This window comes from Chenopodium album, chromosome 9, assembly GCF_948465745.1.
Source record: "Chenopodium album chromosome 9, dcCheAlbu1.1, whole genome shotgun sequence".
NCBI classification, from domain to species: domain Eukaryota; kingdom Viridiplantae; phylum Streptophyta; class Magnoliopsida; order Caryophyllales; family Amaranthaceae; genus Chenopodium; species Chenopodium album.
In genome coordinates, this window is record NC_137842.1 from 72015448 (window position 1) to 72042771 (window position 27324).

The 27324-nt window shown below is 34.5% G+C and overlaps 4 protein-coding genes across 7 annotated transcripts; 2 read left to right on the forward strand and 2 right to left on the reverse strand.

The window, feature by feature from the left end:
* Positions 1 to 1815: 1815 nt before the first annotated feature.
* On the reverse strand, positions 1816 to 5515 carry LOC145560488 (uncharacterized). 2 transcript variants are annotated; one of them, XM_081621742.1, is made up of 4 exons: positions 5269 to 5515; positions 4358 to 4633; positions 3092 to 3280; positions 1816 to 2186 (listed from the first exon to the last, which is right to left on the reverse strand). In XM_081621742.1, the coding sequence occupies exons 2-4, from the start codon at positions 4607 to 4609 to the stop codon at positions 2103 to 2105; spliced, it is 525 nt and encodes a 174-aa protein (XP_081477868.1). In that variant the 5' UTR covers positions 4610 to 4633; positions 5269 to 5515; the 3' UTR covers positions 1816 to 2102. The 2 variants fall into 2 exon arrangements, with proteins under 2 accessions (XP_081477868.1, XP_081477869.1); XM_081621743.1 differs by having other exon boundaries at positions 4358 to 4636.
* A 1892-nt stretch (positions 5516 to 7407) lies between these two features.
* LOC145559190 (fatty acid amide hydrolase-like) lies at positions 7408 to 15161 on the forward strand. The gene is made up of 21 exons (XM_081620623.1): positions 7408 to 7754; positions 7930 to 8013; positions 9171 to 9280; positions 9380 to 9440; positions 9590 to 9780; positions 9865 to 9994; positions 10088 to 10165; positions 10245 to 10392; positions 10724 to 10836; positions 10943 to 11018; positions 11333 to 11404; positions 12236 to 12287; positions 12406 to 12486; positions 12574 to 12657; positions 12789 to 12892; positions 13018 to 13110; positions 13507 to 13575; positions 13891 to 13955; positions 14582 to 14643; positions 14748 to 14843; positions 14944 to 15161. Exons 2-21 carry the CDS (start codon positions 7935 to 7937, stop codon positions 15004 to 15006), a joined length of 1827 nt encoding a protein of 608 aa, XP_081476749.1. The 5' UTR covers positions 7408 to 7754; positions 7930 to 7934; the 3' UTR covers positions 15007 to 15161.
* A 253-nt stretch (positions 15162 to 15414) lies between these two features.
* LOC145559191 (phosphoglycerate mutase-like protein 1) lies at positions 15415 to 20646 on the reverse strand. Of its 2 annotated transcripts, none has more exons than XM_081620624.1 (11): positions 20384 to 20646; positions 18777 to 18838; positions 18532 to 18639; positions 18323 to 18402; positions 17572 to 17734; positions 17256 to 17330; positions 17089 to 17177; positions 16403 to 16522; positions 15970 to 16014; positions 15772 to 15883; positions 15415 to 15687 (listed from the first exon to the last, which is right to left on the reverse strand). In XM_081620624.1, the coding sequence occupies exons 1-10, from the start codon at positions 20529 to 20531 to the stop codon at positions 15772 to 15774; spliced, it is 1002 nt and encodes a 333-aa protein (XP_081476750.1). In that variant the 5' UTR covers positions 20532 to 20646; the 3' UTR covers positions 15415 to 15687. The 2 variants fall into 2 exon arrangements, with proteins under 2 accessions (XP_081476750.1, XP_081476751.1); XM_081620625.1 differs by lacking the exon at positions 20384 to 20646 and adding an exon at positions 20311 to 20365.
* A 737-nt stretch (positions 20647 to 21383) lies between these two features.
* LOC145559193 (protein trichome birefringence-like 12) lies at positions 21384 to 25543 on the forward strand. Of its 2 annotated transcripts, XR_014092678.1 has the most exons (5): positions 21384 to 22154; positions 23868 to 23996; positions 24298 to 24547; positions 24635 to 25092; positions 25202 to 25543. XR_014092678.1 is itself a non-coding variant. In XM_081620626.1 (4 exons), exons 1-4 carry the CDS (start codon positions 21592 to 21594, stop codon positions 24911 to 24913), a joined length of 1221 nt encoding a protein of 406 aa, XP_081476752.1. In that variant the 5' UTR covers positions 21384 to 21591; the 3' UTR covers positions 24914 to 25541. The 2 variants fall into 2 exon arrangements, 1 of the variants encoding a protein (XP_081476752.1); XM_081620626.1 differs by having other exon boundaries at positions 24635 to 25541.
* The last annotated feature ends 1781 nt before the right edge of the window (positions 25544 to 27324 follow it).

The following is a 27324-nucleotide window of genomic DNA, read 5'->3' on the forward strand; positions in this document are numbered from 1 at the left end:
AGTCGTACTAGTTTATCAACATAATTACCTTTAAAAAAAGCAAAACTTGTACATTAAGGTCCTGGTCTCATACGTTTATTTTCAGTTCAATTCAGCTCCTAATTTCTTTCTCTTATAAAATATTCATTTCAGTTCAGTTTCAGCTGAGTTCAATCAATGAGAACAGGCCCTAAACTTAAGTCAGCGTCTCATCTACTCATATGTTACTGCACTTCATATAATTGACCAAAAAAAAAAAAAATACTAGTATATCAATTTGAATTCATGTCACCAAAAATCCAAAATATTGTGGCTAACAGAAGGGATGTCTTTCACATGGTATTTTAATTTTTTATAACCAACTACCGTTGCATAATGTGATTATGTGTATAAATTCCAACCATTTATCTTAATCAAGATTTTATAATTTGGTAGAAAAAATATGATATGCGTGGGATTAGATCTACAAGTCAAATATGTCAAATACTAGAAATTTGGAGTATTTATATTAACATGATTTTTACTAAGGGTTCCGATATGATTGATCTATAAGTGTACTAGACCTACTAGTATAATCTACTAGTAATTAAAATTTTTGAAGCAAATCAGGTACGAAGTACATATAGAGGTGCACTTTAATCACCGGGACCTCTCTTTATAAGAAGGTACTCCGTAACAAGATTTGTTTGAAATTATCGGACTTTATTTTTAATTTTAAATTGAGTATGTCTAATATTTGTTTAACCCGAACACAATCAATCTTAACTTTTTTTTTTTTTTTTTTTTTGACGGGAATCTTAACTTATTTCCCCTAAAAGAGGTAAAATTATAGAACGGAATAAAATTGAAGATTCTTAAACTTAGTTTAAGACTATAAAAAGGTGAGTAAAATAAATAATACTAACCAGGTGGCATGGTACTTTATATAGCTTAAAGTTAACAATTGTGTAAATAACCATCATTATAGTGGACTTAATTGATAATTGTATGTGCAAATGCTAATGATGCTTGCATGTTTGAGTAAAAAACAATCCTTCAAAAGTGCAAAATTTACCTTCTTTTTTCTTAAAAAAAGAAAAAGAAAAAAGAAATTTATCAAGTGGATTAGTAAAAATTAACACTTCGTACTATAATTAATTATACCAAAACCATATGCTTAAAATATAATTATATCTTGGATAATGTGCATTAATAACACTAGGTGGGAGCAAGTGTGACTAGGACCCAGCTAGCAAATATAAAAATAAAATAAAAAGGGAGGCCAACTGCATACAGTTAAATTAGTTCTGGGTCCTCCGTTACAATCACACAATTCCCGCCGATATTCTCTCTCCTCTTATTTTTGCATCACCCTGTTTCTAGCATCATGTGTTCTTCCTTTTTTAAAATTTATTGTACAACTTCCTAAATAATTATTACTATATTAGTACTATGCTTATTGTTACAATTAAAATCTTCAATCATATGCTTTTGAGCCTGTTGTTACAGTTAAATCTGTGTGCTCGGGTGATCGGATTGAATAACTTTGAGTTTGATATAAGTTAGATTCGGGTGTTTCGTGCCAAATCATTTTTCATATGATCAATGCCTTGTATTTTTGGATACACGCAGAATTTTGATTGAGATTTTGGATCAGGTAGAATTTTGACACCTCTAGTATCGAGTAAAATATCAGCAATGATTAGTTGTATGCAAAAGATAAAAAAAAAAAAAAAAAGCCTAGCATACTGCATGTCTACGCCTCCATTATCACACTAGACGCTATAGTCTGTTGCAAAATGATCAAGGCTATAAAATATACCAAAAAATTGCTACTTGTAGAAATCATAGATTTTAGCTAGGTTGCTGTTAGGAAATTATATTGTCTGTTCAAGTTGTTCGACCAATTTGTCAAGAGGAGATGTCAAAAATCTAGAATGAAATTTCAGACCTTATAATATACTCCCTCAATCATTGACTATTTGCAACACTTATTTCTTCATTCGTTTCCAAATACTTACAACACTTCCTCGGTTCCTATTTTAATATGAAACCGCTATTATCTAATGTTTTTCTCTCCCTAATTTTACGAGCCAAGAGTGAAAGTAGTTCCGCTCTTTATCTCAGGAATCTAGTCTTAAACATCATCTCGAATTATGTTTGACACTTTCTTCCACCCGTGTAACAGCATCCATAAGGACATCAATTCCCCAGTCTTTCACATCCTCCTACACAAGCAAAAAAATCCAATGAAAATAAGATAGTGGCCCATTCCCTCGTACATACCAGATCATAAGGACCTCAAATGTTCTCTATACTCTTCGTGGACTCCACATTTGAGGTCCATTAGGACTGCCAGTGACCGAACAGGCGGACACCATCATGGATCGGAGGTGAGTGGGTTGTTTCTTATGGAGTATCAGCTAAGGGCTACTTATCAGGCACCAACTCTTTCATATAAAAAAAGTTTCAGATACCATCACACCATTGTAACACCCCTAACACCCAAAACAGCCACCCACTTCATTAATGCCTAAGTACCGATTCCTAAATCTCCCGCCTTGCTTTGGCCCTCCCCACCTCAGATCAGGACAACACCCCCTCTCCCTAAACCACAATATAAGCCAATCCACCACTATCAGTCCTCTACCCCGAGAGAGTCTTAAACTTACTAGAGTTTGGTCGTAGGTGGTTAAATTCGACTATCAAGAAAGAAAATATGTCTTTAACCAACGAAGGTTGAAAATCCCCAAGAATTTTGTTCGTGAAGAGGTTGAATTTTGACTTTCAAAATTTGTGGGTAGAACTAGACTATCAATATCCAAGCTGGTTTTTTGTGCAATGTAGATGGTATTGTTATGGGTTCAAAAGTTGTTTCTTTATTTTTGGGGAGTAATAGGGCTCTAGGATCCCAATCTACACCATTCCATTATCACCAACAACTGAGACATGTGTCAAAAATATTAACAGGTCCAACCAGGCAGGCTACCTGAAAATATCCTCAACTGTGAGAGGAAAACAATTGGTAAATTCGCACAACATTCTCCCTTAAGACCTTAACCTCCTTTATCAAAATTTATAGCAGTAAGAGGAAATTATAAAAGACAAGCAGTAAAAGCATAGCATGAAATACCTTTTTAACTGCACCTCCTGTCCTTATTCGTGCATTAGGTCGAGCAAGCTTTGACTCAAAAGGTGTCCTAGGCCTCACTTCTCGAATTTCCTCCCACTCTTCACGGGTGAGCATCCTAACCGTCCCTTGTTCAGGAGGAGCATTCCTTATCTTGCGCTCAATCAATTCTTGAGATCTTGATTCATCATACTGACAGCCAACAGAAACATTTCCAATTCTCAAATCTTTTGAACACACTGACGTTAATAAAAAGGCAAAGAGGAAATAACATAAAAGCTGGAAAGTACAACACTCACATTGGAAATATGGCACAAAGTATGTTTAAGTACTATTGCAAAAGCTAGTGGCCACCAGCTAACAATTGAGGATAACTTAGTGATGGGGAAAGGATGAAGGGGAGGAGAAAGGAGGAACTCCATTTTCCCTCCAAATCCCTCCAATTTTGACAAGATAGTGTTTATCGAAGAAAGAGGAATAACGGATCCCTCCCTTTTCTTCCCCAAACCCCTTAACCAAACAACAGAATCTATTTTCCTCCCTACTTCTCAAATTTCATCCTCTCCCCATTTACTCTTATTCAAACAAAGAGCAAGGAAATTGTTATGGTTCAAACTTTACGTAATTCAAGTAAAAGATGAGCTAAAACGCATTTGGAAGCATATCAAGCAATACCAATGAAAGAGCAGAGAATTTCAGGTTAAGATTGCATGGGCTCACATGGCACAAACTAATTTATCTATTTGTGTTATGGCTTGTAGCTGTATATGAGGACATCCTATTATTTTTTAAAAAAGTTCCAGAGCAAAGATTTAGGAAACATGGAGTTTAAGGAAGAATTTGACCTACTTGAATGTGAGGTATGGCCTGTATGCAGAGGCTATTTTAGAATCTAGCATCTCAGTGGCAGCAATTTTAGACATTTGTATAATTGCCGGTTACAACAATTAACGAAAAGGAGAAAGATACCATTGACTGGCTTATGTCTATGAGCAGAATAATAATACAGATCACTATTACATAAATAGCATGAATTTTTGGATACAATCCCTCTAAAATTGATTTGTTTGTAGGCTATTTGGAGTTTGAGAGTACTGAGGATTGATGAGTCAGAGAGTCAGTTACTAATGCTTCGAAATTAGATTGTGCAGAAAAAATAATTTAAAAAGCATTCCCAATCTTCTCATGACATCATAAAACGAAGGCCATTGGTGCATTACTATTAGAAGGAAAATAGTTAAGCTTGCCAAGAGGAAAACAAAGAATTACCATCATTAGGAGTTTGGCAAAAAGTGCAACCCCAACAGCAGTAAGCATCATTGGCATGGTAGCTGTGTCGAGAAACGACCTGGACTCTGGAACTTCCACGAAAACCTCAGTTTTCTTCAAATTTCTTATCTTCCTCTTTTTCTCTAAATCAGCAACCTTTCTCTTAAGGCTTTCACTCACTGTTTCATGGGAAATTGTATGCAAGCTTCGGCTTCTCCGTAATAAGAAGAGAATTCCGCGGACATTATGCATAGTAGCCTACAAGTATAATCAGGCCTGCTAACCACAAACAAAACACACGCACACAAAGAGTCACCCACTGTAAGTTACAAAACAACCAAATCAGCATACTGCTAATTTACATCTGAATCAGCCAGTTTATAACAGGAAATATATAACATGATAATTCCTAAGATGGATTGATCAATTCATACTATATTTTCAAAAAAACACTGGAATCTTTAAGTTCTAACTAAACCCAAGACACAATTTTGAATTCTTTAAGGTAAAATCGAAGAAAGAAATCGAATGCTACAAAACAACAACGAAAATACAACAAAACTCGGGCTGTATTGGCCAAATATATACTTCTTACTCATGTAATACAGTCCTTAGAGAGCGAATTCGACTTTTAATACTCCATATTTCTAACCTAAAACAATTCTGATAATAAAACAAGAATAATCTGGAATACAAAATAAATCATCACAACAATCTCCTGATTTTGCATCAAATAACCTCAAATGCTCAATCAACAACCATGAATATTATTAATCAAATACACAAAGGAAAGCAAAATGCAGTTTAATTTAGTCTACTTCTAACAATTGCAATTGAATTAATCAATCTTCTAATATAAGCAAGCAAATTGAAATAATGAGAATTTTTTGATGAGTTAAATTAATCAATACCTAAAGTTTCTGCAGTGCAGCAGCTTCTGTTTTCTTCTTCTTCTTCAATTCATCGTTGTTCTTGTTAGAAACAGGAAAATTGAAATTAGGGCTTGAAAAATTAGGGGAAATTGAAGACTAATTGAGCAAGTAAAAATTACAAAATGGAAAGATTGTAAATTTCATGAGAAATTGGGAAATGTTGATAATGATCACAAATTCTAACCAGTGTTTTACTAATATTTATTTTATTTGAGATAAAGGGAATGAATTTTCTAATTTTTGAATCAAAATTGGTTGATTTATTAATTGTTTACTCCATTAAGGGGGTGTTTGGCAAGTGGGAATTGAGGATGGGATTGAGAATTTAAATCCCAATTGAAAAATTAAGTCTTGTTTGTTTGGTGGGAATGAGAATAAAAAAGGGTTTGAGAATGAGATTATTTAGGGGTGAACTCCCACCATTTTATTACCCAGGGAGGGTAGGTAATAAATGGATGGGAATGAAAAGTTGAAAAAATGACATTTTTGCCACTAATGAAATGAATGAAATAATTATCTTAGTAAGGGTATTTTGGTAAAATTGTTATTTATTCCCTATATATTCCCACCCACCATCCAAATAAGTTATTGGCATATTTTCATGTATTCCCATCAATTAATCCCCAATCCCATTCCCACCTTTTAATCCCCAAACTCCCATTCCCACAATCCAAACACCCCGTAAGTATTCAAGTCTTCTTCATTCTAAAGTTAATTATTGCACTATTCGTATATGCTACTTAAATGTTACAATCAATTACCAATGCTATCTTAATGACGGTTTATGTTTAAGTTTCTAGTATCAGTACATATTTCTAATAAGAAAAGACATGATATGATATAAGCCTACAAAATTTATTGCATAAGAAATACGGAGTACCTAATAAAAAAAAAAAAAAGACGACATTTCTTATCTTAAAGAGCATCAAATCATATTAAGTTCCAAACTTTAAGCAATTAGTATGATAGGGTGAGCCATTGAGAGAGAAGGTGCGATAACAATTAATTAAAATATTAGGTAAAATGACATCTAGTAGTAGACATGTAGCCAAAATCCAGCACTACTAAGGGTCTGTTCTCATTGACTGAACTGAACTGAACTTAACTTAACTTATTAGAGTTGAATTAAACTAAACTGAATATTTTATGAGAGAAGGAAATTAGGAGCTGAACTGAATTGAGCTGAAAATAAACATATGAGAACATGCCCTAAGTTCATTTTTGCTAGAACATTACAAAATACATTGAATTCACTTGATTTTTATTTAAATTTGAACTTATAAAAACTCATTAGACTAAGGGTCTGTTCACATTTACTGAACTGAACTGATTGAAGTTGAACTGAACTGAATTGAACTCAACTAAAATGAATATTTTATGAGAAAGAGAAATTAGGAACTAAACTGAATTGAACTGATTGGAGCTGAACTGAATTGAACTGAACTGAACTGAAATTAAGTATATGTGAACAGACCCTAAACTAAATTTTCATGAACATAACTTATTAGTTTCCCAAATTTTAGTTTTACTCAACATGATACCACTGTACGAGTATTTATTCAGTATGACATCTCGCTGAATGGAACATTAGTTTGGGGCGATTGTAGTTCTTTTTTCTAATTCCGAATGCAAATTTTGATTCTTTCAGTCATAATGACTCTCAAAACTTTAACTGAACATTTTTTTTTGTACGAAACAAAGCAAAATATACCAGTTGAGATAATTTTCTTGCACACAACCACGACATTTTTAAGCGTGTTTTTTTTCGACCTCAAACTTGAACCTTAAGGTCGCTAACGGCTAACATCCTCTTAAAACTTTAACCAATCAATTTTAATGACACCCAAATCGAAGAATACATAATATATTTGATAAAATGCTATAATAGAAATTGAATTTATTAAACTAAAAAAAAAAGTATAGTGGTATCATATGAAATAAAGCTAAAAATTGGATATCAAATGATAAAGTCCAAATTACAATAGCACTAAATACTACGTATTTTTTTTTCCTTCATTAAATACGTGAAAATAAAGTACTCCCTCCGTTTCTTCTAATAAAGCGACGGAGTTGTTAGGTGCCTAACGTGTTGTCCAAAAACCCCACAAAAATAAAATGAACCCCTCAAAATAAATGCAACTAGAAATAAATTAAGATTAGATGGAAAAAAAGATTGGACTATTTCGTCCAAAGATTGTCAAGTCCTACAAAAATGGGATGGACTCATGAAATGGGCAATTGCATAATTAAATATGAATTGATTACTTCACACTCTTAAATAAGAGGCAGATGGCAATTTCATAACTGCCCACCAATAAGATTACCAAAATGCATTTAAATTTGCGGAAAGCAACTCTATAAACTTGCATATATAACCTACAAATTCTGTTGAGCTGACACTTTCAGCGTCATCATAAACTTAATCTTTGATTCCTAAGATTTAATTGATTGAGGAATTAATTGAGGTAAATTTACAATTTTTTTTTTTGCTATTTTTTTTTTAAAAAATAAAAAATTGATCTTTGTTGGGTGAAAATTCTTATGTTTTGAGATAATTTGATTTGGGTTGAATTTTGAGGTACCCTTTTGAAAATTAGATGATTTGATGAAGTGGGTTTGTTTGTTGATTATTGATTTTAGGAAAAATGGTGAAGAAGAAAGTGATGACGCCTACAGATGAAGTTGATTTGACTGAAGTCAAGTATCAGTATGAGCAAATTGAAGGTTTAATTTTCTTCATTATTTATTTAGTTTTGAATTTGATTGGGAAATTGAAGTGGGTTATTTGTCTGTTAATTGTTGTTATTAGGGGTAATTGTAGTTTATTAGTAAAGTAATTGAATTTCTATAATCTGATGCTATCAAAGTGGTTTTATGAATAGTGATGAGGTTTTATGATATTTTGATGGAGGGTTTTAGGGAGTTCAATGAGAATTTACTGTATAAAGTCTTCTTGAATTCAAATGAGCAAGTTGGGGAAAGTAGTTTATGAACTGATATAATGTGCCTCTAAAAGTTATCTTTGGATCATAGATGAATCGATATCATAAAGTTGCAGTAATATTTCTTCGGAGTAGAATGTCATGAGCCATGTTGTGGCTGAGGCCATATATTCTTATATGCTCATGGGGGTGATCACGCGGCATCTCCCTATAAAATGTTTATTTGTTTTTCCTCGACTAGTGGGAAGAATTGTGATTATGGATAATTAAAATCTTTGATCAGCATAAAATTTTTGTTTTATGATACTAATTGAGAGGTTCTACATCTTTAAGTGACTGATATATGCGTCTAGAATTTTTGTAATCAATATTTATAACAATAGACAACTTAAATAACAGTTTGTGACAGCTAATGCAATAGCGTAATGGCCGATACTGGATCTTGTGGTGTGAGTTTAAGATACATGTCCAACATATTTTCATATATTGATAAAGTGGAAGCTCTTCAGTTGTTGCATTTAGTTTATTTTATTTTATTTATTTTATTTATTTATTTTTATGAAATGTTGCATTAAGATGATGGAATGATCTTTAATAGAATCCATTATCTAATGGCCACATAAACTGTAAGGCATGCATCCTCATGTTTTCTTGGCTGGCTAATAGCACCGAAGGATTCAAGGAAGAGTTTGTAGAGATTTAAGTTTAAAGAAGAATTTGAGCTTGGCAAATATGGTCACATTTCCTGTTGTAGATAATCCTAGACCTTGGAAATGCCCTATCTCATTCAAGATAGAACCAATTACAATATAATTTTGATGGTCCTTGATGTAGCATTTTTTATAAGCCTTCCTAGCCGGACAATGACAGTCTGATACTTTGATGAAACCTGACTTTTGATAACCTAGATGCTTACATGTTATATATTTTGGCTTACAGCTCCACATATCACGGGGTCAGCCTTTGGATTATTTGTTAACATTCTTGAAGCTCCGGTCATAGGTCCTCTTATTGTTTCTTACCTGAGAAAGAAGAATAATGCGGTTGAGGTATTTTCTTATTCCCGTAGATATAAGCATGTATAACTTGCTTTTTAATGCTGCTTTTGAAGCTAAGTGCGGTAACAGCATACATTTGATGACTAATAGCTGCTGAAGAATACTGTCATACCAGAAATTCCCATGCATAGACCTGAGTTCCCTCCCCAAGGTTGTAACTTCTGCTCCAAGATTTAATTTTATATATAAGGATACTGAACCATAGAATGCAGCCTTTTAACTAGTGAAATAGGGGTGCACATGTACCTATTTGAGTAAGTGAATGGTCTCAATATAACAAGTTTGAATTATGCCTTTCAGAACCAGAGCAAAATGTTTCTGTTATTGAAGAAACTGGTTGCCCTGAGGACCGTGTGGCAGAAGCCTTAAAGTGTCTCCCAGAATATGATCCTGCTAGCTGTTGGGATGGTAATTTAGCAACATCATTTCGTTATTGGAAAATCCGTGATTTTGCCTATGCTTATCGTGCCAAGCTTGTTACCCCATCCAAGGTTTGATACCTTATTAGTAATTATCTTTCCTTTTGCCTTCCACTGTTTTGTAATTTCATGACGTAAGATTAAATATGAGCTCAGGTTGCTGAGAAACTAATCTCAACCTTGGAAGAGTTTGATAATACAAATCCTACTTCCCCATTACTCATATCTTGTGATGTAGAGGACATAAGGAAGCAAGCAGCTGCATCTTCTCAAAGATTTGAAGAGGGTAAATTTGTCCTTGCATTATGTGTTTTTTTGACAAATTAGAATTTAACAATAATTATTGAGGTGAACTGAGGTGTTGACATATATTTTGCAGGAAATCCTATCTCAGTTCTAGATGGAATTTTCATGGCAATCAAGGATGATATAGATTGTTATCCATATCCGTCCAAGGGTATAGTCATAATGAGAATTAATTTACTTATGTTATATATCTTCAAGCATGAAACTAGCCTCAGATTTTTTTGGTACAGGTGCTACAACATGGTTTCATGAAGTTCGCCCTGTTAAGAAGGATGCAGTTTCTGTCTCTAAGTTGCGCAGTTGTGGTGCAATTTTGATTGGAAAGGCAAATATGCATGAATTCGGTCTTGGGACAACTGGAAACAATGCTAATTACGGGTGAGTTTTAATTTTCATACAAGTAATAAGTAAAATATTTGCACCACCAGATATGTCTACATTAGTTCAATCATTAGGACCTGCTACTAATTGATCAACTCAATTTATATCTGTTCAGCATCTTAACACTTTCAACAAAAAGATAGACTACCTTAGTTGCTGGAGGTGGAAGTTGCTTGGTCAAATGCATATCAGACTATAATGTTTTTCTGCTTCAATTCTTTATACCGAAAGTTCTTCTGTTTTCAGAATCGAAGTATCTACATCTCTATGCTTGCCAATCTAATATATTCTTTCTATTTGATACTAAGATGTGGTTTGTTCTTTTCAGAACAACAAGAAATCCACATGCACATGATAGGTACACTGGCGGATCTTCATCAGGCCCAGCTGCACTTGTAGCTTCGGGTCTATGTTCAGCTTCTATTGGGACAGATGGTGGAGGTTGCTATAAACATAATAATCTATCTCACTGAAATCTTCAGCAAGCAGCTCTCTTTTAGTAGGAAGATGTTACCTAGGAAACTGATTAGAACTTTGTGACCTCCAGGTTCAGTTCGCATCCCTTCATCCCTGTGTGGGGTCGTGGGCTTGAAAACAACGTATGGAAGAACTGACATGAGAGGGTAATCACTGCATCATTGAGTTCTACTCCCTCCATTTCCATGTACTTGTTTCCACTTTCCGAGTCAAACTTTGAATATGAATACGGCCTGTACGGGTATATTGATAAAAAATACAAATTATTAAGAAAGTACATTTAATCTATAGCAATATGTTTCTATTATTTTTATAACTCTGGATAAAGAGTATGGAGTAATTAATAGTCAAATTTGACTTCAAAAGTATGATAAGCATTTAAAAGGGAGTAGTTTTTAAGAATTGGATATATCTATCAATGATTTCCTCTATAAAATCTAATCTTCATTCTTGTTTCTAGGTCATTGTGTGGTTCAGGGACTGTGGAAGTAATTGGCCCGATTGCATCATCAGTTGAGGATGTGATGCTTGTGTAAGAAATTAATATAATCATATCATCCATGATTTTTCAATTTTTTTCCTGCATAATATGTTAGCATCTTATCGACTGAATTGGGTATTTATATGCCGCTGTTGTTTGTTTGACTATCTTTTAGGTATGTTTATTCTGTTGTAGGCTACTTCATACATATTTGAGTACTTTATTCCATAGTAAATGATTTTTTCTGCATCATTTTAGTAGGCTTGGTGGGTAAGATTTTACTAGTAGCATCCTAAGCTACAATATAAATTTTGGGTGTACAAGTAACTTAATTGAAGTTTGAACTTCAATTAAAGTGTTGTCAGTACTTTGTTGCATTTTTAACTATAATGTTTGATTGTTTGGGATGACCAAGATATAAGGTTGTTGCCAAAGCGAGATCTTTTAAGTGTTCTTTTTATAGGCTGCTCATGTCTTATACAAGTATGAAGTATGCAATTTGAATCCATGCTAGTTGAGATTGATATTTTTTTTTTTATATTTATGTATTTATAGTTTTATACTGTTCCCTTGAGATCACCATTATGTACACTTTTTTTTCCTAAAGTAATAATGTGACAGAGAGGCAAGCCCAGTGTCAAACTTCTATGGCCAAATCTTTTTTTGCCAATTGGATTTCAATTTTATGTCTTTTTAAGCTCCATTATACACATTCGTTAGGATGGCTTATCAAGGCAGCCTTTTATAAGTGGCATACTTTCTTCAAACTAAAATAAACTTAAATTATATGGAACAGCTTGCTAATTTCCCCCTTTTTTGATACTTGACCCATAACTTCTAGAATAATCTCACTGACTCACTTCATCAATTGTGTTTCTAAAGGTATGCAGCGATACTGGGTTCCTCTCCTGCAGATAGAATTGTCCTAAAACCTGTAAGTTAAATTGCTACCTATATTCTCCCTCCCTTTCTGATTTCTTCTGAATTATTGAGAGCTACTTGTATTTGTTATTGCCACACGTCAACTGATAGCTCTCTGGACTGTGTTCCAGTCTCCACCATGCTTACCCAATCTGTCATCTGAAGCCCAGCTCAGCACTGTAGGGTCATTGCGACTTGGAAAGTACACGGAGGTAATCTAGTTATTCCTTTCACGTTGGTATCTTTATATATTAGATATGATACATTTTGAGTTTGATTTTGTAGCTCTTGTGTTGCAGTGGTTCAATGATGTGTACTCTACTGAAATCTCTCAGAAGTGCGAGGATGTTCTGAATTGGCTTTCAGAAACTTATAATTGCCAAGTAAAGGGTTTCTTCCTCAAGTACCTATATACTGTTTGTAATATTTTGATATCCCGCCCTCTCCCAGTCCCCAAAGTATGTTTCCATTGTTAGCGTTGAGTATTCTGAGACTTTCTGTTTGTATACGTAAGACAGAGGAAATTACTATTCCTGAGCTGCATGAGATGCGCACTGCACATGTAGTTTCAATTGGATCAGAAGCTTTGTGCTCACTAAATCCATATTGCGAAGAAGGGTATGTTCTTCTTTTTAAGCTTTTTCCTGCCAAGTAGATTCTGTTCAAGAATCGCTAACTAATTTTGAAGTAAGAAATTTTTGAAGGCCATTTTCTAATAGAAGCACAATGATTTATCTCCTTAGGAATAATTCAAAGTTGACATATGATACCCGCACAAATCTGGCACTTTTCCGTTCCTTTTCAGCCACAGACTACATTGCAGCCCAACGGATTAGGTGAGGGAGCTTTACATGCTGAAAAAATCTTGCTTTTGTGTGTAATGAAAACTAACTTGCCTGGCATTATTTTGCGGTCTTCATTAGATAATTGGTATTTGAGATTAAGCTCAGTAGTTTCAGATGCGCAACTACTCCTATTGTGTGCTATGTCTAAAAAATATATGATATGTCTTCCGGTACTGGTTAGCTTGGTACAACATGAGTTTTCATCATAGCTTTATCTAACTTCCTTTTTAGTCTCATGTTCTCTCCTTTTTTAGGGGCAGGGGGGCCTCTCATGTTATTTCCCTTGTGGTTGCTAATGGATATCTTCCTGACATAATATAAAACTTGGAAATTGAGCTGTATATTCCTTCTATGGTTTGTTTTTATGCCGGTTACTGGCTTATGCAGGCGAAGGATGATGAACTACCACATGGAGGTCTTCAAGAAGGTGGACATCATAGTGACACCAACCACTGGGTATGCTTAAATTTTTTGACATATAACAATTGCACTGGCTAAAATGGGACCAATTTTACTCTTCAGCTTTTTTCTTTTCCAATGTTGGGAGAACTCATGTGAGGTTTTCCTCTTTCCAAGATATAATTTGCAGTTTTCCATAAGCTACTCTCGATGCCAACCAAAGCAGCTCTTAGCTATACATATTTTTTGCATGTTTAATAACTTTGTGGTTCTCACAGGTTTACACTAGTTATATTGTCTGCAATCATAGATGTATTGTCTTTTAAGTTTCTATAGCTTCAAATGCTGATAAACTTGCCTTTTGATGAACAGCATGACAGCTCCACTTATACCCACCAGCGCACTTAAATCTGGAGAGACAAACTTGCAGGTTTCAGGTGAGTTAGATTTCATCATATATTTATAGTTTTATGCTAGATTTCGAGGTTCGCTGACTGGGTACATAGAAAGCGGTAAAGGTCAGATACTAAGGATAAGGGTTGTGAGGCTTAACGATTTAGAATATTGCTGTTGAGGTGGCACCTGTTTCCTGGGGCAGGGTATATGTCTGGCATCTAGAAGAGTGGCACTTGCCTAAAAAACCCTACCTTCTCACAACTGCCCAAGATACTTATTCTTCTGTTCTGTATAGCCTTATGGATGCCTCAATTTGACTAATGACTTCCATGGCCTTAACCAAAAGGAAGGTTTTGGTTTGAGTACTGCTGGACTACATTTCTAAAAATCAACTTGAAATGGCTACTTCAATCCGTCTTCTTGTTTACGTTGATTTGGAGTCAATAGCTCAAGATACATATATACATGGCCAAAAACAGATTTTGTTTTTATAGATACTAGGCAGGGATAGTCATCGTCATATGCAATTACGTGGCTAAACGCAAGAGGAAGAAATTGTGTTTGTTTTATTTTAGTCATCCATAGATATTAGACGGAGATGGTGCAAGATTTTCATTGTACTTGGCAAATGTAGTGATACATATTCTTCCTGTACTTCCACTAATAGGTTATTTGATGCGTTTTATTGTGGCTGCAAATCTTCTTGGTTTCCCTGCCATTACTATCCCGGTGAGCCATTTATTTTGGTTCATTTTTCAATCATTTGTTCTAGTTATTGAAGGATAACTCTCTTCACCAACTTAAAATGATTCATCAATCATATGTTCCTTCAGATTGGTTATGATGAGCAGGGGCTACCGATTGGCTTACAGCTTATAGGCCGACCATGGAATGAAGCCACACTTTTGCGTTTGGCATCTGTTATCGAGGTAAATGACTTCCATGAATGAATAATGACAATTTCATTATTGTTATCATGCTATTCCTTTGATCACTAGCTTTTCTTTCAATCGTTTCTCTTATGGTTAGGTATCATATGGGATGACCAAGAAAAGACCAGCTTCGTACTATGATATCTTGAAGGGTGCATAGATGACAGCATCCTATTCTGGAGTTAAAGACTTCCTATTCATGTTGCTTCCTACACATAAGCATGTTCTAATTGACATTATTCTTCTTATCCATTGTTTAGAAGATTTCATGTACACTAAAATGCTAATCTATTTTGAAACCTATAACTTCTTATTCATGTGCTTTATATAAAGTATGTCTCATAAAAAGTTCAAGTTTATTTTGTAAACTAAAATTATGTAAAACGTTTGGTTTGTGATATTGCATGAATATATAGTTATAGATTTCAAAATCGATTAGCATAATGACTTGAAATTTAAGAACTAAATATTTGAAGTCTAAACATTTTTGATAAATTTGTACATTCTGAATTTACACCATGCCAATATAGTTCAAATTTGCAAATATATCAACATAGCACTATCAAGAGAAAGATAAATTCAATCTTCATAGAATTAATCTGCAGAATGCCTAAAACTCGCAACATCAGTTGAATATCCTTAAAACACGTTAATTTAATAGAGGTGTCTCAAAGAACATTTCGTCATCATCAAACAGGCCCTTAAACTTCTCGGTATGAATTCCATGGTTCAGTGTTAGCAACCTTGAGTCTGCTACCACTCACAAAATTATATCGCTCAAATATCATCATAATCCCAACTTGTTGGATGAGAAGAATTCATGAACATCCATCCAATAAATCTGAATAAAAAAAAAAGTTGAAATAGTAAGTTAGAAATGAAAACTATCTCAATCGAAATCAGCAAAGATTGAGATAGTTCTTACTCAGCAATGATTGTTCTCCTTTTCATCAGCAACATCACTAGGAAGATCGGGTCCGTCTGGTATCTTGCCAGGATAATTGGTGATTGGTGCATTAGAGTTAGACCCTATCATACTGAAAACCAAGCTATGTGGTTAGCTAAAGAACTAACCCTGAAATTGAAGAGTTGGAAATACCTAATAGTATTTCAAAGAACTCACTTCCTATCAGCGAGGACAATTGAACGAAGCTCACAGTTTTTAAATCTGCAATACATAAATAATGTAATTCAGGTCTATTATCAACAACACCTATATAATAAGAGATCAGTTAGAAAGTGGCGAGAACAGACAAAGCTATTTGGTGCTATGCATAGATGGGTAGATGTTTGAATGGACAATATCGAAAATGGATTCTCTCCCTTGTCCTTTCACGGTTATCATGTAACAAATTTAACTGATAACTTAGCTCATAAAGAAACTAAGATCAATTTCGAGCTAAATTGCACACCCCATAAGAATACAACTTGTGATGACAGTTGACAGCAAAAAGTTGGCCCAAGTGAGATTGTCACTGTCTATTATTGAAGCAAATCAGTATAGCCGATAATTGAAACATATTAGTGGTGCAATATAAGGGGTAGATGGAACACACCGTTTACTTATTTCATCCTTCATCAGAGGGTGACAGTCATTTCCAAATTGACTCAGAGTGTGCATTAAAAAACCACTGTGAGTTACAACAGCTATTTCCTTCTCTTTCCTTGTCAATAACCTGTGTATGGCAATTGGGAAAAAAAAATTGTGCATTTGTTATGCAAAGAGCATAATATCTGAAAATAGAATAAGTAACAATGATCTGAGATAAATAAAATCTGTTTGGTTTCAATCGATGCTAATCTGTCAAGATCTATGGCATGAAAAAGATGATAAGCATATATTGTCAAGGGCATAACAATATGCTAATGCTCATATGTATTCCTCAACTTATTATCGTGTTAGCTCATATAGTATGTATTCCTCGAGACCCAAACTAGCTCACATGTAAGCTCAAGTAACTCTTAAGTGCAGCAAACAGAATGCGAAGGAATCCAGAAGCCCAAACTATTCACATTATCTAGATGACAAATAAAATTCAAAATTGAATTCGAAAAAGACTGTACTGTAACTCTGTGAGGGTCATATATTTTCACAGATTTTGCTTTTTTTTTTTTTTTTTTTTTTTTTACCTTCATTGGATGATATAGACATCCAACCCATGACTGGATCCCTAGATGATAAATTTAGGATGCATGTTATTATCAAAGCAACATAATAAAACATATTACTACATGCACAAACCAATTCATGAAATTCATTCCCCTAGCTGCAACTTCTGCTTTGGTTTCCCGAACATCAGCCTTCCATAATGTATCTTCATTGGTTTCTATCTGCAAGTATAGAAACATATCTAAGATTCTTTAGAGTCTGCTCTCCATCATATATATTTGATTCTAAAGAGTGCTTGCCTGTGAAAAGTCAATAGCAGGGAAAAGACACTGATAATCATGAATATGTCTCCTCCTGTCACAAGGATGAACTCCCTGAAATTAGAATAATGAAATAGAGATGATCAGTGAATGCTCCTGTTTCTTGAGAGCAAGGAACATCTCTAAATAAAAGGCAACCATAGTAACCAAGCATATAAGGTTACAGAGTACAGTCAGTGTGGGTTGTGATATAAACAATGCAGAGAACATGAAATTTTTTAGAGTGTGAATAGTTTCAAAAGCGCAAATGGTGCATTATTTAGGGAGCAAAATAAGTAATATCTAAAGAAGATACCAGATGCTCACGACAAAGCTCAACAGCCATAATAGGTGGGCAATTTAGGCTTGAAATGGCAGAACGATCACTGTTTCCAGCATTTGCCACCATCATTGGCAGCACATCCATCCCATCAGTATAGCCCTCACCACCAAAAACACCAACTGTTGTTTGCAAAGTCCTGCATACAATAACAATCAGATTCTCACACAATCCATATGCATGATATGACTGTATACTGGCCCTTCTGTTTTTTTTTTTTTTTTTTTTTTTGGCTAACTTCTAAAATGTTATTAGAAAAATAGCCTTCATTCCTAGCAGACTTAAGGCTAAAATCAGGTCATTACGATAACAGAGCACAAGAGGTACAGGAATTATATAAGACAACTTAAGCTAAGACATACATAGACGAAATGCTTGTGTGACTCAGGCAACAAGATTGCAAGAACGGGCATTCATAAGATCATGACTATCCCTAAATTTTGGAACTACTTTACCCCCATCTTCTTCTTGTGCCTAATATTTAGGTTGTCCCCACAAGTAGAAATAAGGTAGCCAATTCAGACTAGATAAAGTGCCAGTTGAATAAAATTGAACTTTATTTACCTTGGGAGAATAGGCAGGAAAAGGAAAAGAATGCCACAAGTAAAATCTAAGTAAACCTTATGCATAGTTTGGTTAAAATGAGGGGGGGGAAGGGAGTATGCACTGTATATGATAGTAATTAAGCACATGGCATCTTAAACCAAAAAAGACACAAAAATATTACCTTAGCAAAGGAGAAGTTATGACTAATTCAACTTTATTGTAGAGGCCACAATCACGAACATGCCGGCGTAAATTATCAACCTGCATGAATAACAGAAGTTTCATTGGTGTTTAGAAACAATATAAAATATAAATTCTCAAAACTAACAATATTTTCTGTGTAACAAGTATACTCATTAATATAGGAGGCATACATGATACTGTTGTTACCTGCAGCCAACCTAATGGAGTCAAGGGGGCATCAAAATATTCAGGTTTCATATATGCCTTGTAATTCTTCTCGCCTTCTATATTGTGAAGTCCTTGTGCATGCCTCACCTAATTCATGGTGTACAAAACCACAAACAAAAAGCAAGAGAACATTCTTGACTTCACAAAGGCGAAAAAAATAGCATCCTTAAACCCATGATGGCATGATGAAGATTCGCATGTGTAAGAAAAATATAGGCACCAACCAGATGAATAACTTTGCAATGATGCAGTGGAAATAAACTTGGACTGCTCACATTGTCCATGGCTGGAGAAAAGGTAGATCATTGTTAAGTGAACAAACAAGAGTTAAATCCCATAATAATCAATCAAAAGAGAAATGGGAAGAATAAAATAATAACATCAAGAGAAAAGGAAATAATATCAACTGGCAGAACTGACAATTCTTATAGTTATACAAGTTGAACAAATTATTAAACAAAAGCCAGAATGTTACCACAAAGTAGAAGGCCTCAATCTCGTACTTTTACGATGTGTTTGAATTGAAGGAAATGGAGGGAAAGGAAATAGAGAGACGAGATATCTTTCATTGGATAACAAATGAGGAAGGAAGGGAATTGGAGGGGAGAGAAATTGAGAGATTAAATTGTAGGAAATTGATCCCTCCAACAATGGAGAGATTTGGAAGGAAAACTCACCATTCTTCCATCCCTTCCTTTTCCCTCCCCTCTTCTTCTCCCCCCCCCCCCCCCTCTTTTCCTTTCCCTTTCTTTATCCAAACAGACTGTTAGTGATCATTCATTACAGAGGAAGAGAGCTCAAGCTCACAGAACACGTGATCAATTTTGTTCTAAAATTCAGCCAAATTAAAGAGAGCAACCTGCTTTCGACTGGCATTTTTCTAATATATATCCAACAAAGTATTGATTGAATGAATATGCCAAGATAGCCAGTGGCCTAATATTTTGTTATATGTCCTACAGTCCTACACACACTACCAGCAAATCTAGCACCAACTTAGGGGGGAATGAAAGTGCCTTGTGGATTGGCTTCCCTACGTATTGTTGTTACATTAATTGAAATTTGAAAAAATATGCTCCTAGGTATGGACAGATGGTGCATCTAATAAGAGCTGTCTTTCTTTTGTTTGTTATAGTAGGCTAATCCAATCCATACAGACTATTGTCAAAAAAATTTACTTCGTATTTTACATCTTTTCGGTTTGAAAGAAAGGCACAAAGGTCAGATAAGAATTGAACCCTCAATCTCTTAATCGGGGGCACAATGGCCCCAACTGTTCGAGCATCTCTTGATTCTTAAATTTCAACAATTTGCTTGAAAAGAGTCCATACAAACTTTAAGTTGTCAAGTTAAGTCATGGAGCACTTTAGGAGTTAGTCTTGTGCATTAATTCACTTCCATTGTTTTCAAATCTTGCACATTTATCACACCAAAAATGAGAAAGCGACATCTTTACTATTACAATCATTTCTTCAAATCATACCTATTTCCAGCTCAAAAATACAAATAATTTGTAAAATAAACCTAATCAGCTTAATGCACATTGAATTAATCATCAAAATCCCAAAACAATCCATTAAAGAAGCCAAGAAATCAAACAACACCCAGTAATCAAATACCAAAAATACTAAAAACCCAACAGCAGAAACCATTTTTAATCACGAATCAGGGCAATTTACATATCTAAAACGAATGACCCAGAAACAAAGATTGGATTTTTATCAAACTTAAGGTTAAAAAGAAGAAAAAATAGCTCACCAAAAATAAAAAATCAAAAAAAGATAGGATTATTATCATGAAAACAAAGTTAGGAAGAAAAAGAAAAGCTCACCAGAAGATAAAGAGAAACAACGAATTGATGGAAGAGAGGAGAGAGAAAATCGTGGACGAAGAATAGCCGCCAAAGAAATGGAAGAAGAATGTGATGGTGTTGTTGTATGAAAGAAAGGTGGTGGAAGAGTGATGGCAACGGTGGTCATGTCAATAATAATAATAAGTGGATTCTTTAATATAATTCCAAATACATTGGAATTTTGGATATTTGGATGGGTGGCCAATGAATTTTTGCTTTGTCTTTGGGTGATTGATGATTGGAGTTTATTTGGGAAGAAAATTGAATTATTTGATTTGTGGCAATTAGCTAGTTGGAAATTATAGTTTTTTGTTTTTGATTAAGAAATGGACAAGAAAATGTCTTTTTTAAGTAAATGATTTATAAGGTGTTATTTTAGATATTTTCTAGATAGGTGTCACTATAAACAACAAATATCAATAATGGTGTAACGTGATAGCTCTAGGAGGTTAGATTTATTATCATTGTCTCGTAAGTATTTTCAATTGAAACTATTACATAAACACATCCTATCATAGATTTAATGTTTTCGCTTATGCATCCGGTTAAAGGATGTATATGGTCTCAGACAAGCTTTTCATGGCCTTGGGATGCCCCCCTTAACATTACTTGAGTTCCAACACCAAGTCTTGAATATACTACTATTGGAGTTGAAAAAAGCTTTGAAACCATGGATCTCTAAGACCTTGAGATGTAACTTGGGTAGTTTGAAGCCATCTACCTTGCCTTTTAACTATCAACTATCAGATACAAAAAATGTATTCTCATATTCTGTCATTGACTCAAAACCTTCCTGATCCTTTATATAGCCAATCAGTGGACTGTATATGATTTTATGAATCTAGAATACCCCCACCGCCAGTCCGCCACTGCTAATTGAGTTTTCAACATCGAGTTCTTCTACAAAAATGACTAAATTTCGTGTTATAAAATCTTTAATTTTTTCTTTTAAAAGCATTTCCGGACCTAACAAGGCTAGATTATCAAGCTAATGACCCGAGAGGCCGAGAGACCTATTTGGTGGTCAGAACAATGTAATCATAAGCCGAACCACCTCAATTTAGATCCTTAATGAATCACACTAGTTCTCACTAGGAAATCGCTTTCCAAACTCGTCACCTTTCCTTTTCCTCCGCCATAACAGTGGCTGATCTCCTCCACTTTCCGCCATTAATGAACGAACTTCAATGAAAATGCATCTAAAAAACTCCACAACTCTCTTCACATCTCTAATCTTCTCAACTCTCATCCTTCTTTACCTTTACTCTTCTCTCCTCTCTTTCTCCTCTCCCAAACAACTCCCAATTCCCCATTCTAAATCCGAATCCGAACAAAAAACCCACTTTTCTTCTCTAAATCAATGCAATTTCTTCAAGGGGAGATGGGTATCCGACCCGAATCGAAAACCCATGTATGATGAAACTTGCCCATTTCACAGAAACGCCTGGAATTGCTTGAGAAATAGGAGAGAGAAAATGGGTATGATTAATTCTTGGAAATGGGTGCCTGATAATTGCAGTTTGAATCAGATTGATCCATTAGGGTTTCTGGGTATGATGAGAAATAAGAATATTGGGTTTATTGGGGATTCTTTGAATGAGAATTTCTTGGTTGCTTTTTTGTGTATTTTGAGGGTTGCTGATAATGGTGCTAAGAAGTGGAAAAAGAAGGGTGCTTGGAGAGGTGCTTATTTCCCTATGTTTAATGTCACTGTTGCTTATCATCGTGCTGTTTTGCTTGCTAAATACCAGTAAGACACCACTTATTCATTTGAAATTATTATTACATTAATTTTTAATATGGATTTTAGAAGTTACATTCTTTACAATATGTTTGTTATTGTATATGACAATTTTGTGATGCAAGAGTGATGCTTTGATAAAATTTTATGATGTGTTGATGTCTTGTTAGAGTAGGAAGGTAACTATGAATTGTGACAATGTCTGGAGAGCAAGTATCATGAACTCTATATGAAAGTATGAAACCTCATTTTTATCAGAATGGTGGAACTGGCCGATATCATATTTAGGTCCGTTGTGATTTAGCAATTTGTTAGATGGATTTGACCGTGGTTGGTTCAAAGTTAATCTCTTGAGATGTGGAACAAAATTTACTTAGTGATAGTATTTGGAAGGTGATTAAATGATATGTCCTAGGATGGAAGCATAGTGTATGTCATACTGTCTTAGGCACGAGCTTGCAAAGATGATTTTTTAATGGGATGTGAAGCTTCATTGTAATTCAGGTGATTGGGAAGTATTATTAATTGATTGAAGAAACTGTATGATATAGCATTAGAAAAAAATATTAATGTTAGGGCTGATATTCTTAAAAAACTCTTAGATGTTCTAGAGTGGTTATAAAGAATTGACGGGGAAAAAGAATGCATGGCTTTTGTGGGCGGAAGTAGCCAGTAGATGGAATAATGTGATAGCCAAGATTTTCACATATGTATTAATTTTCATTCTATATTATAACAAGGCTTGCACTTATGTATTAATTGTGTGTACTAAACTACTAAAGTCTAGGATTCAATTGTAGCCTGCAGGAATTGGTTTATGGGATTGCTGATATAAGGTGAATATAAGGACTTATATACGACCTTGAGAGATAGGAGGATTCCTCTCTCATCAATTGTAGCTTTCAGCTAACTATAGGTTGCATAGGAAGCAGCTGGTGAAGTTTGTCAGCGATAAGCCTCTTAGTTCCTCTTAGTTCACAAGCTGTTTCAGTAGAGAGCTGCTCTATTAGACGTAGTCAAATTCACCCATCAATTATTGATATGAATGGGGAGCAACTCAAAGCTCAAACTACTCTCTAGGAAGTCTTGTATGTTATTGGTCTTTTGTAATGTTTTCCTTGCCTTTGGTGTTTGTTATTGCTCTACAAGCATTGCTAATTCAGCTCTTAAAGTTATCTATATATGATCTATGTGACATTGTGTTGGTAAAAGTTCTCTATTGATAGAAATAGGGCTGATATCTCATGATGTGGAGGATGTGGTAATTTGTACAGTAGTAGATATTTTTTATGCTTATTGTTATACCTGCTGATTATAAATCAAAACATCCTCCATACATATAACTGGTATAAGATTTTGGATATATTATGCACTCTGACAGTTTATTGAACAAGAAAGTGAATGAGACTTAGGTTGTTGAGTTGAAATTCAAACATGAAGGAAATGGTTCGGAGAACATCACAATCTTGAGACAGTTTGACTTGGATTATTCTAAGAGAAATTCCTAACACGGTTATGAATTACTTAAGATGTTGGACACTACTTGGACTTGAATTTCTCTGTTTCTTTTGATTGTCGCTTTTCTTATCTGAGCTTATTCAAATTTCTGCCTAATTTAACAGTTAAAGACACCATTTATTGGTTGTGTGGTTATTTGATGGTTTCTTATACTGACATTATTTGCAAAACGTAACCTGATTGTGTACATGTGGCTGAGTATAGGTGGCAGCCAAAAGAGTCTGACCAGGATGGAATAAAAGGCATATATAGAGTGGACATTGATGTTCCTGCTGATGAATGGGTTCAGATCACCAAATTTTATGATGTCCTCATCTTTAACACTGGCCATTGGTAATCTTATGTTTTCTTGCCCATTTACATTTCGTTTAGTTATATACCAAATGAATACGCACACTGATTTGGTGCTATCAAAGTTATTGTACATGCAGATAGTAGCTATTCTCAATACATACCTGTTTGGGAGATCAGTTTAGATCCTTGTTTTCCTATTGTAGCATCATAGAAATTGATGTGAGGCTGTTTTATAATTCAGCTTTGTTACATTAATTATTTGGTTTCCTTTTTGTTTCTTCATTTTTGTTAAGTCGCTTCTTAACATGGTTTATATTCAAACTATTTTTGTGCTGATTAGGTGGGGCCCTCATAAATTCCCAAAAGAGACGCCTCTTGTGTTCTATCAAAATGGAAAGCCTATTCTTCCCTCCCTTGATTTTCAGGATGGGCTTAAAGTTGTCTTGAAAAGTATGATATCGTACATAGAAAAGGAAGTTCCTAACACTAAGCTCAAACTTTGGCGGATGCAATCACCAAGGCACTTTTTTGGTGGAGAGTGGAATCAGAATGGCAGTTGCTTGTTTGATGAACCCCTTGAAGAACCTCAGGTTTGGACTTTAGGCTTTCTTTTTCCAGTTGTTCCTGTTGATTCATTTCCCTTCACCTTGAATTCAAAAGAACTAATTCCCATGTAGCTTGATTTGTGGTTTGATCCTGTCAACAATGGAGTCAACAAAGAAGCAAGGGAGCTTAATCAAGTGATTGATGAGGCATTACAAGGAAGCAACATCCAAAAGCTCGACTTGAGTCATCTGAGTGAGTACCGAGCAGATGCTCATCCAGCAATATGGCTTGGAAAGAAGGATGCTGTTGCAGTTTGGGGCCAAGATTGCATGCATTGGTGCCTTCCTGGTCTTCCAGATACTTGGGTTGATATATTATCAGAATTGATTCGCTACAATTTTGGGGACTGAGTAGTCAATTTGACTAGAATTTGAACCATATTTGCAAGATAAGATATCAGAAATCCCATTTTCTTCATTTTCTTATGATCTGAAAGGGGATTTGCTGTTCAAGACTAGTTAGACAACTTCCCATGAATTGTGTTGAACTCCGATGCTTACAATCTCAGGCAAGTTGGGTCACTGAACAGGTTTTGATTACGTTGTGGACCAGTTTCATCTGATTGTGAAAACTCAACAGTCGATTTCATCTGCTGAAGTTTAATATGTTGGGCTAAAAGGCTTCGTTATTCATTTCAGATTTCACATATTCACACAACTGTTCTACAGAAGATTAGGTTAAGTTTGCTGGACGACCTTGGCTATGCTGTTGCAAGAGACCTTATAGCTGTAAAACCTGTAAGGCTGTAATAGAACATAGGTCCTAGATGATTTATAGGCCTAATTCATTCATTTATACATATGTTAGTAATATTACCCTGAAAATGTAGAGGATTTCTTTTTCAGTTTGTTCCAATTTGTTTAAAGCTAAATTTCTGTAGGCAACAACAATACAATATTGTAATGAATTGGTGAGACTTCAGAAACTTCTAATGTTATCACAGATTCACAGTGATAAATTTTAATTTCTTTTCTTTTTCCTGAAGATTGGCAACAGCATCTTGGTCTATATTAAACACCTTCCTTTCCAATTTTCCGTTGATGTTTTGGTTTATGTCGATGATATAATAAAAACCTATGGCTATTAAGTTCAATTAGCAACAGTAAAACGAGTTTAAACAAATTAATAAGCTCTCATTGAAAATTTCCAACTGAGGGTTATAAGTAGAGTAAAATAACAAAGTCTAAAGTCGTCCCGAGTTAGATTTTATTAACTGAAACATGAGAATCAGCTTAATGACTTAATCCAATCCAAACTTTTTTTTTTTTTTTTTTTTAACCTAAAATTCAGCTTGAAACTAACTTAATTGACTCAGTAAAAAAAATTGTTGTCAATATGTCATTATCATATTTTGCCAATAGTAACACCACCATTTAAGCAAGTCACTCATTTATCATAATCCAAACTTCAGAAAAAACTCGAAACCTTCGAAAAAAAATCAGTAAAAATCATGTCTTTCTCCATTAGAACACCTTCCTTTCTTCTTCTCCCCAATTTCAGAAATCCTCTAAAACCCTCAACAAATCCTCTTTCTCTCTCCTTCTACCCTCAATCTCAAAATTTCCTCTGTTTCAGCAAAGGAGACAACAACCCAAATAAACTCAACAAAATCAGTGATTCAGACTTAGCTTCAGACTTTGCTGCAGAAGTCAATAAGCTAAATACCCAGTCAAAGGAGAGAGAAAATGCTATGAAGATAAGCAAACAGCTGCTTTTCTCTGACCTCTGCAACTACCTTGATATGAACCCAGATGATGTCATGAACAAATGGAGGAATTTGAGCCCAGATGATAAACTGGGTTTGGTTAAAGGGTTTGTTTCTGATTGGGGTTTGAATTTTCATCCATTATCACCTAAATCTGTTAAAGATTTGGTTGAAGAATTTGTGATGAATGATTCAAAGGAGAATGAAAGTTCAGATTTTTGTCAGAAAGATGAGTTTAAATCGAGTAATTCTGATGTATTTTTTCCTACTTTGAAGAAATTAATCATGGGGTTTTCCCCTTATAATTAGTGTTATTGGAGGAATTGTTTGATTTTTGGTTCTTTGAATTTTTGGGGATTATTTCTCTATTTGTTTAGTTTGATTATCCTCGACTTTATTGAATATGTTGATTAAGAACAATGCTTCCCTTCAATTGGAGCTGTTTTTGCAGATTTCTCTTGAATTTTAGATTTTTCTGTTTCATACAAATATTGTTACTGTACTATTTATAACATTCCATTAAATATGCTAATGTCAATCCATTAGGTCGAACTCAATTAATGGGATTATGTCCATTAAATACTTGGTGTGTTTTTAACACTGAAATCTCAACAACTTACTTCAACAAGTGCATTGATGAAAAAATTAAAGTTGTTTAACACCTTTAAGGGGGCGTTTGGTTCTTAAATTGATATGGGGTTGGAATCGGAATAAAACCATAGTGGTATAGGTCTGAAACTCGATTCTTTATACCATTTGTTTGGTATGATTATGGAATGCAATTTTATTTCTATTGTTTGATACTAAAAGTATGGGAATTAGTCAAACCTACCTCCCCCCAAATTTCTAAACCCCATACCTTGAGGGTTTGAGGTATGAGTTTAAAACTCTTAAAATCATAAAACAAACATAAAGTATGAGATTAAACCATTTTAAACCCATACCTTATACCTTAATTAAGTGAACCAAACATCCCCTCACAGTTCTGAATATATCAGACCCTTCTCATAAACTTAGAATTATACTTCGTACTTGTGTGGCCTGAAAAGGCTTTCA